This window comes from Elephas maximus, chromosome 3, assembly GCF_024166365.1.
Source record: "Elephas maximus indicus isolate mEleMax1 chromosome 3, mEleMax1 primary haplotype, whole genome shotgun sequence".
Taxonomy (NCBI): Eukaryota; Metazoa; Chordata; class Mammalia; order Proboscidea; family Elephantidae; genus Elephas; species Elephas maximus.
In genome coordinates, this window is record NC_064821.1 from 184,598,388 (window position 1) to 184,615,152 (window position 16,765).

Here is a 16,765-nt window from a genome sequence, read left to right on the forward strand (position 1 = left end):
CATAAAACACAGGTAAATATCTTTCTCGTATTCTCTGCTTTCAGCCAAGATCCATCTAACATCAGCAATGATATCCCTCGTTCCACATCCTATTCTGAATCTACCATGAATTTCTGGTACTTCCATGTTGATGTGGTACTGCAACCGCTTTTGAATTACCATCAGCAAAATTTTACTTGTGTGTGGCATTAATAATATTGTTTGATAATTTCCGCATTCTGTTAAATCACGTTTCTTTGCAATAGGCATAAAGATGGATCTCTTCCAGTCGGTTGGCCAGGTAGCTGTCTTCCCAATTTCTTGGCATAGATATGCGAGCACTCCAGTGCTGCATCCGTTTCTTGAAACATCTCTGTTGGTATTCTGTCAATTCCTGGAGCCTCGTTTTTCATCATTGCCTTCAGTGCAGCTTGGACTTCTTCAGTACCATCTGTTCTTGACCATAGGCTACCTCCTGAAATGGTTGAACATCGACCAGTTCTTTTTACCCATCTTTTGATGTTTCTGCGTCGTTCAATATTTTGCCCATAGAATCCTTTAGTATTGGAACTCAAGGCTTAAATTTTTTCCTCAGTTCTTTCAGCTTATGAAGTGGTGAGTGTATTCTTTCCTTTTGGTTTTCTAATTCCAGGATTTTGCACGTTTCATTATAATAGTTTATTTTGTCTTCTCGAGCCACCCTTTGAAATCTTCTGTTCATCTCTTTTATTTCATCATTTCTTCTGTTTGCTTTAGCTGCTTGACATTCAAGAGCAAGTTCCGGAGTCTCTTCTGACATCCATTTTGGTCTTTTTTTCTTATCTATTTATTGATCTTTTGCTTTCTTCATTTATGATGTCCTTGATGTTGTCCCACAACTCATCTGGCCTTTGGTCATTACTGTTCAATGTGTCAAACCTGTTCTTGAGATAGTCTCTAAATTCAGGTGGGATATACCCAAAGTCATACTTTGGCTCTCATGGACTTGTTTTCATTTTCTTCAGCTTCAACTCAAACTTGGATATGAGCAATTGATGGTCTGTCCCTCAGTCTGCCCCAGGCCTTGTTCTGACTGATGATATTGAGCTTCTCCATCATCTCTTTCCACAGATGTAGTCAGTTTGATTCCTGTGTTTTCCATCCAGCGAGGTCCACGTGTATAAGTCACCATTTATTTTACTGAAAAAAGGTATTTGCAATGAATAAGTTGTTGGTCTTGCAAAATTCTATGATGTGATCTCCAGCATCGTTTTCTGTCACCAAGGCCATATTTTCCAACTACCAATCCTGTTTCCAACTTTCACATTCCAGTCACCATTAGTTATCAGTACATCTGGTTGCATGTTTGATCAGTCTCAGACTGCAGAAGTCGGTAAATAATCTTTAGTTCCTTCATCTTTGGTCTTAGTGGTTGGTGCGTAAATTTGAATAATGGTAGTTTTAATTGGTTTTCCGTGTAGGTGATTGGGTATTATCCTATCACTGACAGAGTTGTACTTTAGGACAGACCTCGAAATGTTCTTTTTTGAAGATGAATGCAATGCCATTCTTTTTCAATCTGTCATTCCCAGCATAGTATACTGTATGATTGTGCAATTCAAAAATTCAGTCCATTTTAGCTCACGGTGCCTAGAATGTTGATCTTTATGTGCTTCATTTCATTTTTGATGACTTCTAATTTTCTTAGATTAATACTTAGTACATTCCATGTTCTGATTATTAATGGATGTTTGCAGCTGTTTCTTCTTATTTCGAGCCGTGCCACATCTGTAAATGAAGGTCATAGAAGCTTTCCTCCATCCACATCATTAAGGTCAAGTCTACTTTGAGGAGGCAGCTCTTCCCCAGTTGCATTTTGAGTGCTTTCCAACCTGAGGCACTCATCTTCCAACATACAGTGTTTTGCTGCTATTCATGAGGTTTTCACTGGCCCATTTTTTCAGAAGTAGACCTCCAGGTCCTTCTTCCTAGTCTGTGTTAGTCTGGAGGCTTCACTAAAACATGTCCACCATGGGCAACCTGGTTGATATTTGAAATACTGGTAACATAGCTTCCAGTGTCACAGCAACATGCAAACCACCACACTATGGCAAATCGACAGACACATCGTGGTACTACAAGCTACTCAGTCATATCCAGAAGCAAAAGCTAGGTTCTGTTCTTCTGTTTTCTGTTGCGTTCCATTTTGTAAATAATACTTCTTGAACAACCAGCAAAAATGATTTCAAAATTTAATGGTCCAAGATACTCATTAAAAACACATACACAGCTTTAAGGCATTGGCAGTTAAGATAATCAGGAGATAAAAGTCAATGGGGTTTAAGCCAGATGATCAAGGTTAACATCAGCAGTTATAAGTCATATTGATAGACAGTGTGTATCCTTGACACCATGGGAGCACCCTTTGTGGTCTTCCTTCCAAAACACATTACTCCAATCTAATGATAAGGAAGACATCAGACAAATCTCAACTGAAGGACATTCTACAAAATACATGACCATTATTCTTCAGAACTGTTGAGGTCATCAGAAACAAGGGAAGCCTGAGAAACTGCCACAAGTAAGAGGAGCCTAAAGAGACAGGACTACTAAATGTAATGTTATATCCTGAATGGAATCCTGGAACAGAAAAGGGATATTAGGTGAAAACTGAGGAAATCGATGTAAAGTGTGAACTATAAAAAAAAAGTGTGAACTATAGTTAATTAAAAAAAAAAAGTATCAATATTGGTTAATTAATTGTAACATAAGTACCATACTAATGTAAGATGTTAATAGGGGAAACTGGGTGTGAGATATATCAGAATTCTGTGTACTATCTTCATAATAATTCTGTAAATCTAAAACTCTTCTAAAATAAATTTATTTTTTAAAAAATCAGTAGGATATGACCTCCCAGGCTGTCATTTGTTGTTTTTCCTCATGTCACTCTATCGTAATTGGCCTGTTTTGTTTTCTTTTTAGCACTTACTACTATTTGGGATTCTCATTTATTTGTAGATTGTATTTTTGCCTTCTTAACTGCTGTATCCCCAGACCTTACACATTGAGCCAGCACATTTAGGCTTTTGATAGATATTTGTTGGTTGGATATAGAGAAAAGAATGAGAGGATAAATCACAGATAACCTCTTACTTTCTAATTCTAGCAAATGTGTGGATGGTAATATTTGCTTAAAACCAAACCAGTTACCATCGAGTTGATTCCAACTCATAGCAATCCTATAGGACAGAGTAGAAGTGCCCCACAGGGTTTCCAAGGCTGTAATCTTTATGGAAGCAGGCTGCCACATCTTTCTCCCATGGAGCAGCTGGTGGGTTCAAACAGCGGACCTTTCGGTTAGCAGCAGAGCACTTAACCACTGCGCCACCAGGGCTCCTTCAAGAGGGCCTAGAACATAGTAAGTGCTTAATTAATGAATCTTTCTTAACCCTGACTTCAGACCACATTTTGAGGACTGCTGCTGTAGAGGTTATGTTAGATTTGCATAGGTAGGAAGACCTACAGTATTTAGATAACCTCTAAATTTCTAACTCAGGCTAAGTGCATGGCTGGTAATATTTCGGGAATACAAAAAGTAGCGACTGGAAACTACTCCATGTGTGACAGAAATGGTATTTTCTTGGTTTGTACCAGTGATATAATATAGCTAATAATAATGATGAGTTCAGTCTGATCTGAGTCAAAATGGAAGCTTCTTATTTCTTTCCCTAGAAGAGTAAACTCTTTCTCTTTCAGGCATATAAAACCTTTGCTAATCGAGTGAATAATTTAAAGAAGAAGCTGGATCAATTGAAGTCAACCCTTCCTGATCCTGAAGAATCACCAGTCCCTTCCCCAAGCATGGATGCTCCCTCCCCAACTGGTTCTGAATCCCCTTTTCAGGGGATGGGAGGTGAGGAATCTCAGTCACCAGCTGTGGAGAGCGAGAAATCTGCCACACCTGAGCCCGCAACAGACAACCGTGATGTGGAAGACATGGAACTCTCAGATGTGGAAGATGATGGGTCAAAGATCATTGGTATGCCCTTATATGATTAATATACAACTTATTCCTTATCTGTTTTGCTTTCCCACCAATGGATCAACCACAGGCAGGTAGTAAAAAATAGTTCAACGTTTATAAGGTAGGAACACCACGATAGCATTATGGCCTGTAGAGCAGTAGTTCAGGATTTGGTGTGCCACATGGGTTGAGAATCATTGCCGAGACCCATGCCATCCAGCATAGTAGGTGCTGGCCTATGTGGATAATCGAGCATTTCAAAGTGGCTTACCCAACTGAGATGTACTGTAAGGATAAAGTACACACTGGATTCCAAAGATTTAGTACCCACAAAAAAGGAATGTAAAATAGCTCATTAATAATTTTTGTATTGATTACATGTTGCAATTAAAATATTTGGGATATATTGAAATAAATCCTTAAAATTAATTTTACCCATTTCTTTTTGTTATTATATAATGACTAAAAAAACTAAACTTACATATATGTCTTGAATTATATTTCAAGACATTACTGCTCTAGAGGGAAGGGCACTTAGAATGGAATTCCTTATTTGCTGTTTCATTTGACCTTTAGAGCCACAGTTTGTTAACCACACTTTTGTAAACTAACCTGGGTGGGCGAATTGTTTCTCGGACATCTCCAGCTTTTATAATTATTCTTACTAGGCAGTTTGATTCTGTTATATTTAATGCACTATCCATAAAGCCTTTAAAGTATTAAAAGGAGCATGTATTGCAAAGGCACCGAGAGTTAAAACATGAAGCAGTTTCAGATGAACGCTCTTTGTATACTGCACTCCTAGCAGGGTAATTTGGGGAGCCAGAGAAAACTGTGATAAAGTGTGTGCAGATTTCTCTCTCTCGGAAAGCTCTCAGGTTAATGTAAAAGAAAAGACAGAACAATTTATGACATAAATATCCTCACCGAAGACAACACAAATGTGTACCAAACAGTAACGTGCTTCCAGAAATGTACAAATTTAATACGCAAATAGTAAGAAAATGCAAAGGGATCCTTAAAAAGTAATATAGAAGAGGAACTTGGGAAAAATTTATTTTAACCATGTAGCAAAGGTGGGAAGAATCATAAATTATGAAAAATACGACTTTTAAAAAATTCTTGAAGTTACTGTTTTCTCTAGAGTGTGGTACTTTTTATCCCTAAATTAGGAGATATTAGGACATGTTTCATATTGGAAGCAAAGCCTGGGAAGTAGTAAAATGCAATCTTGCCTTTTTTCTCTGTGGAAACAGTGGAGGACAGGAAGGAAAAACCTGTGGAGAAGTCAGCTGTATCCACTTCTGTACCTACAAAGCCAACAGAAAGCATCTGCAAGGCCTCTTCAAGTACCCCAGCGCCTGTGACCATGACAGCAACCCCACCTCTTCCAAAGCCTGTGAATACATCTCTTCTGTCCTCTTCCCCAGCGTTGGCGTTGCCAAACCTGGCTAACGTGGATTTGGCAAAGATCAGCTCCATCCTCAGCAGCCTGACATCTGTCATGAAAACCACCGGTAAGTAAGCCCAGTGAAGAGGATTAAAAAGCTGATTTCCATCTTTTTATTTGAACCATCAGTCTGGTTTTTTTTAATTGATTTTTCTTAATTAAACATTTTTTAATTGAAAAATACGTTAAAACATATAAAATGAAACCAATACATGGGTCATTTTATACAAATTAGAAAATACAGGTAAGCAAAAAAATTTAAATTTCCATAATCCTACTACCCCAGGGGAAACTGCTTAGGTTTAGCGTTCTGTGTATGTGAATGTTTTAGGGGTGTAAATATTTGTAATAATTTTTCTTTAAAAAATTGAAGCATTTTGCCTATACTGTTTTGAAACCAGGTATTTAAAGTTTAACTACATATATTATCATTTTTCTGTCATAAAATACTTCATCTGTATCATTTGTAAAAGGTACATAGTACTCTATATTTTGTCTAATCCTTTATTATTAGACAGTGTATTTCCATTGTTTCACTGCTATAAAGAATACTGTAATGAACAACCTTGAAGCTAAAATTTTATTCACAACCCTTCCTTAAAGTGTTGATAAGTATATATGGCTTTTATTTTTACACAAAATTTTAATGAAAAAATATTTTATGGAAGATACATAAAAGAAGAGAACACCCATATACCCATCACTCAGCTTCAGTAGTATAAATGTGACTAATCTTATTTCATCTGTTGCCCCTACCTAACTTCAGATTATTTTAAAGAAACTGGTAAGCATCATTTCATCATAAGTACATAAATATATATTTAAGTAGGATTTTTAATCTTAACATCTGTTACTGAGTTGATCCCCAAAATGTACCAAATATATGAAAGTTGCCTTTATTCCTCCCTCTCTCCAGTACTGTTTTGTTTTAATCTTTGTCAAATTAAACTTTAAAAAGGCTTGTTTTAATTTACATTTCTTTGATTAAAGATGCGATTTAAATTTTTTTTCACTTTTTTCTTCAAAATACCTGATCATATATTCAAATATTCGTTTTTCTCTTATCTTTATATACCTTTTTTTCCTGTGTTAGAAATCAACCGAGTGTTTTAAAATGTAAAACTATAAAGGAGATTCCCTATATAATCTCATTTAAAAGGCCATTTCAAAGGCAAATAACTTGCAGGTCACTTAGAATTGTGTGGTGGCAGAGTTACGCAGTGACAGTGTCTCTGATCGCTATAATCAGCCAGCAATATTTATTGAGCCCCTCCAGGACTCTGAGGTGTAGGTGCCATTTGGAAGAGAAAAAAAGAGATTGGTTGCCTGGTTTCTGTCTGTTAGAACTCCCAAAACTAATGAACATATATGAAAATAACTTCATAATACTTGTTTATGCTAAGGTCATTCCAAGTAGAAGGGAGCAAATTTTAATCTTATTTTCAGATGTTTTTTCTTTGTATAAGCCATGATGTGGACCATTTGGGTCAGTCACAGAAGAGTTCCTGTTAAGCATGTCAGACTGGTTTAAGTGAGTGGAAAGTCTCATGAATTTAGTCATTTTGAATTGCATTTTCTTGAGTTCCTCTTTCTGCCACCAGGGGTCAGTCCTGCATCAAGACCATCTCCAGGAACTCCTACAAGTCCCAGCAATCTCACCAGTGGCCTGAAAACACCTGCTCCTGCCACGACAACATCTCACAACCCTCTAGCAAATATCCTCTCCAAGGTGGAGATCACCCCAGAGAGCATTCTGTCTGCTCTTTCCAAAACCCAGACACAGTCAGCCCCTGCACTGCAAGGTAACCTGACATGTGCCAGAGGGACTTGAATTGTGAATGTTTGTCTCCGGCTGAATCCTGGATTCCATTTCTGAGGAATCCAAAGCCATGAAATGTATAATACAGTGAACTCATTATTCTCTTCCTGTTTGTCATCGACAAGCTGGCATTCATAGAATTATAAAATGTCAAATCTGAAAGAGACTTTAAGTATCATCTAGTCTAACCCCCTCCTTACCAGGTGAGCAAATTAAGGCTCAGTGAGGTGACGTGACCTGCTTATGGTCGTACATCTATCTATTCAGTGATAAGCCAACATTTAAAGCCAGATTTCTTGACTGGAATCCAGTATTCTTTCACCTATACCATGACACCCGTAGGGGCTGCGTTTATCTCAGCTCTTAGTACACGTTAGTATATGTTGAGGTTTACCTATTTTAATGGTAACTGAAGCTAAAGACAGAAAGGCCAGCCTGCTATCAAAAATCTTTTGAGACATGAATATGTCTTTTCGTGTGTGTCCTAATGTTATATATAGTACATCTTTTTTGTTTCTGCCTACATATAATCTCTGCCTCGTTTGAAGCTCTCTGTTCAGCTTTGCTAATCATCTGCTTTGTGACTGAAACTGTCTCCTAAATTTTTCATAAAGCATATCTGCTCTCCCTTCTCATACCCTCCAGATACCAGCACAACCCTTTTTAAACACTTTACTGTAACTATGTAATAAACTACAAGCACCCAGAACAATATATTCGATATAATGATTGACTCTGTATCATTGCTCCACCAGGGGTGATTTTGCCTCCAGGGGACATTTGGCAGTGTCTGGAGTCATTTTTGGTTGTCACAGCTGGAGGAGGGTGGTATGCTACTACATCTAGTAGGTAGAGGCCAAGCATGCTGCTAAACACCCTACAGTGCACAGGACAGCCCCTGACAACAAAGAATTATCCGGCCCAAAATATCGATAGTGCTGAGGTTGAGACACCGCGGTCTATAATAGGACCGGTACAGGTATCTGTTATTTTTATGTTCCCTAAACTATTCTTTAAGTAGACCAGCTAAGCACTATTATAGTAAATTTTATCTTAAGATACAGGAGACTTTTGTTACGTAGAAGTAAATACTGTTGTTGTCCACAGCCCCCATAAATTGGCACGAACAATAAAGAATTATGGCAATAATACTACCACATATTTTATACTGCTAATTTCAGGAATAATTAGTTGGAGAGATTGATGATCTCTCCCTTGTAGTCCCTCTTTGGTCACCATCCTACAGTTACAGTAAAAATCTTGAATTCACTTGTATTTTAGGTTCTCATATACATACACTACTTAAATCTTAATGAAGAAGCTTTTCAGCAAATTGCTGCTAAATATCATGTGGACTTCCAGCAAAATTTTGAACAGAGTTAGGTGTGTTCTGACAAGATGAGAGGGGGTAACCCGAGGAAACAATCTTGGTGGAATAGTTGGGGTAACTCGTCATTTTTCATTTCCTTATGGAAAGTAGAGTTCTCCTTGATTTCTGAAAGAACTGTGCCCAGCAATGTAAATAAGATGCATTTTTACAAGGATTATAAAGGAAATCTGTCAGAACTATGATCTTGTTCATCCACAGCCCGTATTGACATTTTCATCACAAAAGAAAGACTTCTGTGGGCAAAGGAGCATAGAATATAGCTTGTTCAGATTGAAGAAAAATAATATTTAGTGATGAGAGGCAATTTCACCTACTGCCTGAAATCTGAGTAGTTAATAAGATAGTCTTTTGAAGAACTTATTCCACAGTATCTGAAAGGTATGCTAAAATATCTTTTAAAAATCAGTTAGTAATATCATGTATCAGGTTCTTGTGCTTGAGGACTTCTGGTTTTGGTAAGAACATTGACTACTGAGAATTGAAACTATTGGTGGTGGGGGGTGGGAAGAAGAAAATAGCCAGGGGACTTTTTGGAAATAAAACATGAATTTTCATAGGTGGATGATGTCCTCATAAAAACCACAAATTATTTAGATGTAGGTAACAATTAAAAATGTTGTAAGGGTGGAGTGGCCTTGGAATTTATCAGACCTTAAGTAAATCACTTAGCCAATTTATGAATTAAAATTGAAACTTTGAAGAAACAAACATTAATTCAAGTATCAGATTAAGTGTTATTTTCTTTTACATATCATTACTAAGGAATAGTTTCAGTACATTCAGTGACTAAATGCTATAGATTTGGGTGAAATACGTGTAAAAATGTTTTGTTTATGACCAGAAATGGGGTAAGTGTTCTAAAACAAAATTTATAAGACTGTCTACCATCTCTTTGTCAGATATTTTTCTGGAACATTTTCTACAGGACCAGTTTACTTTGTTGGACTTCAACCTTTGCCCCAAACTTCTTTCTCAGTGCCTCTGAGACGGTTTTGTCTATCATTGAGTAGCGTTGGCTCTCATCAGTGTCCGTCTAACCAGATCAGTAATCCTTGAATTTTCCAAGCTGTGAGATGGGAATTGTGTGTCTTCCAGTGAAAGGATTAGTGTCTCTGTTGGTCTAGCTGTACATCTGTATGGTGTACACTTAAGTATTTATTATAGCTGCATTTTAAAACCAAAAATGATAGTTATAAGCATTGTTTCCCAAAAGGTAACACCGATCTAGCAAAAAATGATTCTTGAAAAAAAAAAATTCCATCTTCTAGTGAATTTCTGAGATTTACATATTCTCTCTCTCTCGAGAATAACAGTATACATTAACTTACTAGAGATAATTCTGGAGGTGGAAAAGGAGGAAGAGCAGAATATCTGTTTTCACTTTGATAAACAATTCTACAGATCAAACATTAAAAAGTATTGGCTTAAAGTGTTGTTTTAAGAATATTTTTGCCTCCTTTCTTTTTCTGCTTTGCCTAGCTTAAACTCTGAGTGATTCTGACACTAAAATCTCCCCCTTCCTGTTGCCTTTGATTGTGCCATGTTGGCCTCATTTTTAGACTGGACTGGGAAACATTTCAGTGATTTTCTCTCTTTATATTGATAAACAGAGCCTGTGTTTTCTGTGACATTTAGGCCTTGCTTGTTTGGTCTAGATTCCCTTAGGCCTTAGATTTTAATGTTTATCTTGTTCCCACCAGAATGAATGAGAATATCCTATTAGCCTCCGTTGTTTTTATTGTATGGTACAAAGTTGTTCTTCTTTAATCCCTCTAATCTTTGTCTCCACAGGCCTGTCATCCTTACTTCAGAGCGTCACTGGGAACCCAGTTCCAGCCAGCGAAGCTGCATCCCAGAGCACTTCAGCTTCCCCTGCCAACACCACAGTCTCCAGCGTAAAAGGACGAAGTTTGCCCTCCAATACCCAAACATTTATTTCCAAAGGCTTCAGTTATTCTCCTAATTCATCAACTTCTGAAGTCTCTTCATCTTCAGCCAGCAAGCCCTCAATTGGGCAAAGCCCAGGACTCCCAAGCACTACTTTTAAGCTACCGTCCAACTCTCTAGGGTTTACAGGTGCCCACAACAATACTAGCCCTGCTGTCCCACCTACTGAAGTTGCCATGTGCCAATCTTCAGAGATCTCCAAGCCAAAGCTGGAGTCAGAGTCCACCTCCCCAAGCCTGGAAATGAAAATCCACAACTTCTTAAAAGGTAATCCTGGTTTCAGTGGCTTAAACTTAAACATCCCAATCCTCAGCAGTTTGGGGTCCAGTGCCCCAGCAGAGAACCATCCCTCAGACTTCCAGCGTGGCCCTACTAGCACTTCAATGGACAATATTGATGGAACCCCTGTACGGGATGAACGGAGTGGGACACCCACCCAGGATGAGATGATGGACAAGCCCACATCCAGCAGTGTAGATACTGTGTCCTTGCTTTCTAAGATCATTAGCCCTGGTTCTTCAACACCCAGCAGTACAAGATCACCACCCCCTGGGAGGGATGAAAGCTACCCCCGGGAGCTCTCCAATTCTGTACCTACATATCGACCCTTTGGCCTGGGCAGCGAATCTCCCTATAAACAGCCTTCTGATGGAATGGAGAGACCATCTTCCCTGATGGACTCTTCACAGGAAAAGTTCTATCCAGATACTTCTTTCCAAGAAGATGAGGATTACCGAGATTTTGAGTATTCAGGGCCTCCACCCTCTGCCATGATGAACCTAGAGAAGAAACCAGCCAAGTCTATCCTTAAATCAAGCAAGCTTTCTGATACCACCGAGTACCAGCCAATTCTTTCCAGTTATAGCCACAGGGCCCAAGAATTTGGGGTCAAGTCTGCCTTCCCTCCATCTGTAAGGGCCCTCCTGGACTCTAGTGAAAACTGTGACCGGCTCTCATCTTCCCCTGGGCTATTTGGTGCCTTCAGCATAAGAGGGAATGAACCTGGGTCTGACCGGTCACCATCACCGAGTAAGAATGATTCATTTTTCACCCCTGACTCCAACCACAATAGCTTGTCTCAATCTACCACTGGGCATCTCAGTTTGCCACAGAAGCAGTACCCAGACTCTCCTCACCCAGTCCCACATCGTTCCCTTTTCTCTCCGCAGAATCCCCTTGCTGCTCCCACGGGCCACCCACCCACATCAGGCGTGGAGAAAGTCCTGGCCTCCACCATTTCCACCACGTCGACGATTGAGTTTAAGAATATGCTTAAAAACGCCTCACGCAAGCCCTCAGATGATAAGCATTTTGTCCAGGCCCCCAGCAAGGGCAGTTCAAGTGATGGTGTCAGTCTCTCAAACCTCGCCCAGCCCAGCTTGACCACCACTGACCAACAGCAACAAGAAGAGCACTACCGTATAGAAACCCGCGTCTCCTCCTCCTGCTTAGACTTGCCTGATAGTACAGAAGAAAAAGGGGCCCCAATAGAAACCTTGGGTTACCATAATGCTTCCAATAGGAGAATGTCAGGAGAGCCAATACAGACAGTAGAGTCCATCCGAGTTCCTGGGAAGGGAAATAGAGGACATGGGCGTGAGGCTTCAAGGGTGGGCTGGTTTGAGCTGAGCACCTCAGGCAGCTCTTTTGACAATGGCCCCTCGACTGGCTCTGAGTTGGCATCCCTTGGGGGTGGGGGCAGCGGAGGCCTCACTGGCTTTAAAGCAGCACCGTACAAGGAACGGGCACCCCAATTTCAGGAGAGTGTCGGCAGCTTTCGTTCCAGCAGTTTCAACTCAACATTTGAGCATCATCTCCCCCCAGCCCCCTTGGAGCATGGGACACCCTTCCAGAGAGAGCCAGTGGGGCCAACATCTGCCCCACCTGCCCCTCCTAAGGATCATGGGGGTATCTTCTCTCGAGATGCACCCACTCATCTACCCTCTCTGGATCTTTCAAACCCCTTCACAAAGGAGGCAGCCCTGGCCCATGCTGCCCCACCCCCTCCTCCTGGAGAGCACAGTGGAGTTCCTTTCCCCACCCCACCCCCTCCCCCACCCCCTGGGGAACACAGCAGCAGTGGTGGGAGTGGTGTCCCCTTTTCTACTCCACCCCCTCCTCCACCCACTGTTGACCACTCTGGGGTTGTACCCTTCCCAACCCCACCACTGGCAGAGCACGGAGTGGCAGGGGCTGTGGCAGTCTTTCCCAAGGACCATAGCTCCCTCCTTCAAGGGACCTTGGCTGAGCATTTTGGTGTGCTCCCAGGACCCAGGGACCATGGGGGCCCCACCCAACGGGACCTCAACGGCCCTGGCCTTAGCCGTGTACGGGAGAGCCTGAGCCTACCCGCCCATTCTCTGGAGCACCTGGGCCCGGCCCATGGAGGAGGAGGTGGGGGAGGCAGCAACAGCAGCAGTGGCCCCCCTTTGGGTCCCTCACACAGAGACGCCATCAGCCGGAGTGGTATGATTTTGCGGAGTCCCCGGCCAGACTTTCGGCCCAGGGAACCTTTTCTCAGCAGAGACCCGTTCCACAGTTTAAAGAGACCCAGGCCACCTTTTGCTAGGGGCCCTCCGTTCTTTGCACCAAAACGCCCATTCTTCCCTCCCAGGTACTGATGGAAACCAAGGGAAAGGCATTTTGAACAGTCTAGAGAGCATTGGAAGTAGGAGTTTGGTTTATTGTTGTTGTTTTACTTGTTTTCCCTCTCCTTGATTTATTTTTTTTATTATGACAGAGGGCCTCCCTTCCAAATTAAAAAGTCATATATGCTTACATTTCACTATTAGTTCATCCAGTCCTCCCTCCCTCTGCACTTATCTTCATACCTTCCCCCAAGTTGTTCATGTTGAAGAACAACAAAAAAAGACAAGGAAACACAACCAAAGCCACTTCATTTGGTTGGAGGGTTGGGAGAGAGGGAGAAAGCAAATCTTACTTTATCCCATTTATTGGAGATTATTCTTATATTTGAAATAAAATTTCCATCAGTACAGACAATAACACATGTGCAATGTTGGGGTGTTATTTTGGGCTTGGCTTATGAAGTAGTCAATGGAAGGATTTCTGTCCCCTTTTCTCCCCAGCTAAGTAAGTGCTGTAACCAGCTTGGCTCCCTTCCCTCTGTGCTCTGTGTCCTGCTGACAGCCAAGAGATATTGCAAGGGAGGAAATGTGGGAGACCTTGGACTTGCAGGTTTATTTGTGTTCTGTTTTGTTTTTAAAAACATGTTGAAGTTGAGTTCACTACCCTTCTCCTAAAAGCTTATTTTTTAGATCAACCTCTTTAAATCACTATCAGGCAGATAACTGAGGAGATACAAGCCTCATTCTCTCTAGCCTAATAATTTTTTTCCTTGTCCTTGGCATGAAAGAGGGGGCTGAATATAATTTCAAACGTTGAAATAAGTGACTACCACAATATAGACAGTTAGGGAAAGGAACCATTAATGGTGTGATGTGACCTGCCTATCCTTATAAACAAGAGAAAACAGGAGATGTTTTTGAAGTAGTTTCACACATCTTGCACCAAGCTGTTGCCTCCTGTTTTTCTTTCTTGATTTTCTTTTTCACTTCTACTTTGGCCAGAAGTAGTCACTAGAGTTGAGAATTGATACAACTGAAATACTATCCCTACGTTTGTTTTTTTTTTTTTGCAAAGAAAACAAAACCTTCATTTTTTAAAATAAGTAGATAGATTTTTCCCATGGTGCCTCCCTAGTGTAAGTGATAGTTGGTGGTTTTCAGCAAAGGTTAGAGAAAGGAAAAGTATTTGTCTTTATCTTTTCCTCTTCTGCCAGCTCTGTATACACCCCTATTGGTATTGCAAATGAAGAGGTTCGATAGCATTTTTATATTAATTCCTCTTCAGTAGTGTCTTAGAGACAGAGGGGTATTACCTTTACAGAGAAGCAGGAGGGCCTGATAATCCAGATTACCCCACTCTACAGATGGCAGCCCCACACATTCCAGGGTTCAAGCCTTGCTCCCACCTCTCAGTCCCAACAGGAAATAATGTTTCTGCTTTTAGCCCTTTTACATCAGAGACAAGTGCTGGGCTGCCCCCTGCTCACTTGTATTTTATTCCTGCCACTCTGACTCGACGGCAACGGCCGGCTCTTTACTCTGGTAAAAGACAGTCACTGCACTTAGTCTATACCTGTCTGTCTAGGTTCACTGAAAAGCAAGTATTGCTTTACTACTGTGTTTTTTTTTTTTTTTTTTTCAATTTAATGTCTTACCCCAAGGTACACACTGAAAATCTCCAGCTAAACAAGTAAAGCAGTATGTGTCAAGTTTTTCAGGGAGCCCTAGCAAGTTTCATATATTTTCTCCCAAGTTAGTATCGAACTAACTATAGGAATTATGGGGGTTGCTTTGGATTTCTCCAGGGGAATAATAAAGTTGGAGGGAGGGGGAGAGAAGGCCGTGACAGAAGATGATTCTTTGTCTCAGAATAAACTTGCTTTTCAGACCTAAGAGCAGCTCCAGCCAGATGTGCAGCACAGTTTTGGAGTTTGTTTATTCCATGTTAATTTACTTGGGCTCGTCATGTGTTCTTAGGCTATGATGCTGTAAGTCATTCCTCTTCCTAATGCATACCTGGTCTTAAGCCAACCGTTCTTTCTTTGACCTTCGCAAGCCTCTCTGCCCTGTAGCTCTCCCCACAAAAATGCATGAGACCATGAGCTTGTGTGTGGGATATGGGGATGTAGTGTAGCAAACAACAGTGTAGTTATATCGAGTCCTGAGACATTCGTTTAGGGAAAAGTGTGAGAGAATGAGAGAGAGACTGAGTGAGTGAGTGAGTGAGTGTGTGTGTGTGTGTGTGTGTGTGTGTGTGTGTTGGGAAGGGCAAGTTCCATTTGGCTTCCAGAACTGAAATAGACTTTTTGTGTGTGGAGAGATTAAATGGGATGTTTTTCATTCTAGAATAAAAGAATGTGAATTCTCTGCTGCTCTTGTGTAAGCTAAAAGTAGTGTTTACTTGAAAAAGCTCTCTGACCATTTGTTTTATCAGAACATATGGGGGTGTCAAGAAAGTGGCTTCCTGAATGTCGGGGTAGGGTAATTGTCCTCAAAAGCATGATGGCTAATACATGAAAGAAGACTTCGCTGTATAGTTTAAAAAATGGACCTTTAAGGGTTTGTTTTTGTGTGTGATTTCTTTTTTCTTATTTTTTAAAGCCACAAAATCCTTGATGCGTTGGTTTCAGGATGGAAGTAAGGATGTGTATGTGACTGTCAGCTATTAACTGTAAGGAAATCTGTCTACAGCAGTAAATGAAGACAATGTAATATATGTGATATAGTGAAAAACAGACGACAATTCTGGTGTTCGTAACATGAAACAAAGGGGGTTTATTCTTTCTGTGTCTGTGATTTAAAACTCTGTGACCATGTACTGACTTTTGTATTTCAACCTGAGTTAAAAAATAATAATAATAAACAAGATATTTTTTAAAGAAAGCAGAACTCAGTGTGTCTTAACAAGGACATGATTGATACGGAAGCAGAGATGAGAAGTTGTTACTGAGGTCCTTGGTGCTCACTGTAAAATCACAGACAGAGAATTGGTGGAAAGTGTGGATACATGGGTACCACTTAAAGCTCGGTGATAGAGTCTCAGAGTTCTTAAACGTTGTGCAGGATTTACCCTTCAGTCAGCCGTAGATGACAGCTCTCTCCCTCCTGTCTTCTTCCCTCCCACAAGTTGAGAGTGAATAGAATTTGGTTTGCTTCCAGGGAGGGTAAAATGAACAGAGAGTAGGACTTTTAATCTTTCTGATCCCAAGAATGGAGGGTTTGTGGTATACATGGTTTAGCAAACCTATCTAGATAATGTGAATATGCGAAATTTCCTAACTGCAGAATATTCACTATCAAGTCCTGAAGTTGCCGGTTCATGCAGAATTAACTTCAGCTGTTGTTATTTTGGAACTGCTGTAAATTACTGCTTCCCCTCCCCCTCCCCCCCTTTTATTTTATTTTTTTTAGTTTTATTTTTAATAGGCAGTAGTGCCTGTTAAAATTAGATATGTTGGAATGATATTCTCACGTGTTCGGTGTGGAAAACAAGTACGTGCTTTAGAGGCAACAACAATGAAATCTTTTTGAAACGTGTATTAATATCATTTAATAAAATAACTAGTTCTAAAGGTTTGACATTTTT

At 40.4% G+C, this 16,765-nt stretch overlaps 1 protein-coding gene across 4 annotated transcripts in view; it reads left to right on the forward strand.

Moving 5' to 3' along the window:
• The window catches only part of RPRD2 (regulation of nuclear pre-mRNA domain containing 2), a 117,143-nt gene extending 101,003 nt beyond the window's left edge, over positions 1–16,140 (forward strand). For 2 of the 4 annotated variants that reach the window (XM_049880353.1, XM_049880354.1), the window contains 5 exons: positions 3,718–4,000; positions 5,242–5,502; positions 7,037–7,237; positions 10,436–11,620; positions 11,761–11,952. In XM_049880353.1, the coding sequence (XP_049736310.1) occupies positions 3,718–4,000; positions 5,242–5,502; positions 7,037–7,237; positions 10,436–11,620; positions 11,761–11,849 (2,019 nt within the window). In that variant the 3' untranslated portion in view covers positions 11,850–11,952. Of the gene's footprint in view, positions 1–3,717; positions 4,001–5,241; positions 5,503–7,036; positions 7,238–10,435 lie in introns of all 4 variants that reach the window. The other 2 variants (XM_049880351.1, XM_049880352.1) reach the window with 1 other exon arrangement.
• Positions 16,141–16,765: the final 625 nt, after the last annotated feature.